This window comes from Pundamilia nyererei, unplaced genomic scaffold (genome assembly GCF_000239375.1).
Source record: "Pundamilia nyererei isolate P.nyererei 1_Seehausen unplaced genomic scaffold, PunNye1.0 scaffold00445, whole genome shotgun sequence".
NCBI lineage: Eukaryota > Metazoa > Chordata > Actinopteri > Cichliformes > Cichlidae > Pundamilia > Pundamilia nyererei.
Window position 1 is genome coordinate 218,232 of NW_005187846.1, and position 3,507 is coordinate 221,738.

Below are 3,507 nucleotides of genomic sequence, written 5' to 3' on the forward strand. Positions count from 1 at the left end.
AGATTAAATGCCATGTTGAGGCTGTCATTTTTAGCATCTACATGGATGTTAAAATCACCCACAATAATTATTTTATCTGAGTTCAGAACTAAATCAGATAAAAAGTCTGAGAAATCAGACAGAAACTCTGTGTAAGGCCCAGGTGGCCACAGGCAGTGGAGATGATGGTGGCACAGCAGCTGCAGATGGTGAAGCAGAGAGTGGAGTGAAGACCTCCGACTGAGGCAAGGCTAGCTGTGCTAACGGCTGGCTTACAGCAGCATTTGAGGTGTCACTGTCCACTTTAAACAAAAACACAGATGGTGTGGGAAATGAAAAAATGTCATTATTACTCACCACAGCCGGCTGTTGAGATGTCCGGGAATCCGGCTGCGGTGAGGAGCGCTGGTGGCGTGAACATCGTTTCCATGTAGATGACAGGGGCAGCGTGTCAGGCTGTGAATCTACGGGCTGCCCAGGCCAGTGAGCAGCTTGAATTGGAGAGTGGAGGTGGAAGGTGGAGAACAGGAAGTCCATGATGACTGGCTTGAGAGAGTCCACCAGCCAGGGAAATTTTAAAAGCTTTTCCTGCAGCTGGCTCTCCACAGCTCAACATAACGCTTCCCCGGGCTTCTCCCACCACAAATCACATAGTGTGTAAACCTCTCTCCTGAGCCTCTCCTCAGAGTCTGCTGCGACCATGTTTGGCTGGATCATTCTGTCACGATTAGCGCTGGCCAACCATGGGGATGTGGGGAAAGGAGGACCCAAATGCTGGACTCTTTGAGGCAACAGTGCGTTTATTTACAGTGCAGGAAAATAACAGTAAATCCCCAGTGCAATCCCGACTTCCGTGACACGTCCTCTTCCCAGTGTTAGTGTTCTTGTCTCCCCTCCTCAGTGTCTGAGCCTTACACTCTATTATTGCTCCTTTGCCAAATCGTTTCCACAAATAAGATCAAAACCAGCAACTGTCAGCTGATCTTGAATCCCCACTCGCACGGTGCCAGAAACAAAAGGGGAAAATAGGGGAACTATATAAAGCAGCATGAGCAACATACACATTCTTATTCCCCACACGAACAAATGTGAGCCACAGTACGACTGGTCAGAAAAGGCACTATAGCGCATTATTGCACCTCAGAATGCTTTGCAGAGGTATCCCTTATACTTGTAATAGAAACTTGGTCCCTCACACTTATGTAAGTGAACGAAAACCTTCAGAGATAAAAGTATGAACGCCTCATCTAACTGTACTGCTGGCACTGTGGTTTATGCTGACCAACAGTAGATTGATGCTGTATTGGCTCTACAGCAGAGAGGTTTTTGTTCTTCAACATTTCTTTCTTTCTTAGCACTGGACAAACAGCAATGAGATGACCAAGTTCATGCAACAGAAACACCTGCAGTCACCACATGCCGCCATGAGGTTGAGGTGACAGGTGCCCTCCCCTCACCAGGATAACCATAGTGTCATATTGGGGATGAAAAAACAGTCTAGTGTGTAAGGGCAAACTCATCAGCCAGGACTCAGCTTTTAGTGTATTTAAATAGACTATCACTCGATCTGGCAAGCATTTCTTAAAATCCTCTAAAAGCACGAGTTCTTTCATTTGCGCAAAATCCTTGACTTTATCAAAAAGCAGCCCCTTTCTCATGCGCAAACTCCACATATGTCACATATGCAATACTGTAGCCTTAACCATATCATGATCCAAGCTTTGGTTCACTGACAGGGTAGCAGTGGGAAGCAGTGGTAGCACACACCTCCTGGGCTTTACCAAAAAAGCTTACACTGCAGCAGCAAAGCCCAAAACATCTTTGGCCAGTTCAAAGCTTTAGTAATACACTCAAATGCACCAAAGTATAAATCCACCTCAGATCCTCTAAAAGTATCAATTTAGTGTGCTTGCCCACATCAAAGCCATCATGGGGAGACTGGGGTCTTGCAGCGTGAGCGGTGATTGTATGGAGCTACTAGGCTGGTGTTCCAGCTCCAGCAAGATGCACAGCTTCCACTTCACGATTTCTCAACTCCACTTCCTCAATGCGGAGCATCAGCTGGAGTTCCTCAGCATTGTAGGACTGGGAGGAGCCATCGGAGAAGTGGTTAGTGGAGAAACATTGGAAGGATTAACCTCACCCCACATCTTTGGACTGTGGGATGGAATCCAATGAACACAGAGAAAACCCACACAAACGTGGGTTGAACACTGAACATGCAAAATCCACACAGAAAGGGCCCAGCCAGAGGGTGGAGTTGAACTCAGGGCCTCGTTGCTGTGAGGGAACAGCGCTAATCACCGCATCACCGTGCTGTAAAAACGACAAAACCTTAAACAGAAGCTAAAGCAATAAGGTATAAACTAAAACCCAAAATGACAAAAACCATAACACTGAGCCACACCCGCAGCAATCAGAACTATCTAGACTTGTATCACCAACTATCAGCGAGCTGTCTCCGTGAACCACCAAAATCCCAATCACACTTATCCACGTTTCTAAAGTCAAGCAATGGGACTGTGACAAATTTGTATTTATTTTCTCAAATGAATTTATAAACTCACAGAACCGTCTTTGTCTTGTAAATGAATGGATTTATGGCAATTTCCAAAGAAAAGAAAGAAATCAGAAAGTTGTCCAGATAATTTACTGCTCAAGGAGTACATCTGATGATGTCCAAACCCCATCATTCACATGTATACTGGGGTTTCTGTATGTTTTTTTCTTATGTGTCGATATTTGGGTGTGTGCTTCTCGCTCTCTCGCTCTCCCTCTCTCGCTCTCTCCCTGTGTGTCTGTTACAGCCATTGATGGCCTCTAGAGTTTCATCCTTCAACAATCACTTGCCTGTTGGAAGGTGCAGCCGCTCTGCAGGCATATGAAACCTGCAACTAACAATCAAAGAGCTGTAGAAGTATAGGACAGACCTATCTGGTTACAGAGAGAGCGAGTGAATGAGAGACAAAGAGCGACAGTGCAAGAACGAGAGAGTAGCGAGAAAGAGAAAGCATGTAAGAGAGAGCAAGGGACAAAAACATTACAGAGGTTGTCATCTGATAGAATATACAGTTTCTTTTTGAAGAAGAAAAAATATATTTGCGGCATTTCTTCATCAGTTTGGCTTCTTTCAGCTTCTTTTCTGTTCTGAAGGAGAACCAGTTTAAACCACAAAGAATACATGAGATACAGGCAAACAGTGGTGTTTGTCTCCCATATGATCTCCTTTGATGTGCCAAATACATGTGACAGAAAAATCCATGACTGCTGCCTGTTCAAATTTGCTGAATGTTAACGCTAGTTCAGGTTTTGTTCAGGTAACCTGTAACAGTATGAAAGATGTGAGAAACTCTGGATCCCAAATAACAGATGTGATCTCTTCCTATGTGTCATATCTGGATTAGAAAAAAAACATAATAATGTTTAAATAAATCAGAATGTTAGGTTGTATTTTTCTCTGATTTCTGGCAGGCATACAGTGGGGCAAAAAAGTATTTAGTCAGCCACCGATTGTGCAAGTTCCCCCAC

General features: G+C 44.5%; 1 protein-coding gene across 1 annotated transcript in view; it reads left to right on the plus strand.

The window, feature by feature from the left end:
* The first annotated feature begins 1,908 nt into the window (after window positions 1-1,908).
* The window catches only part of fgf3 (fibroblast growth factor 3), a 10,243-nt gene continuing 8,644 nt past the window's right edge, over window positions 1,909-3,507 (plus strand). The window contains exon 1 of the mRNA XM_005753633.2: window positions 1,909-2,088. Within this exon, the coding sequence (XP_005753690.2) occupies window positions 1,909-2,088 (180 nt within the window). The remainder of the gene's footprint in view (window positions 2,089-3,507) is intronic.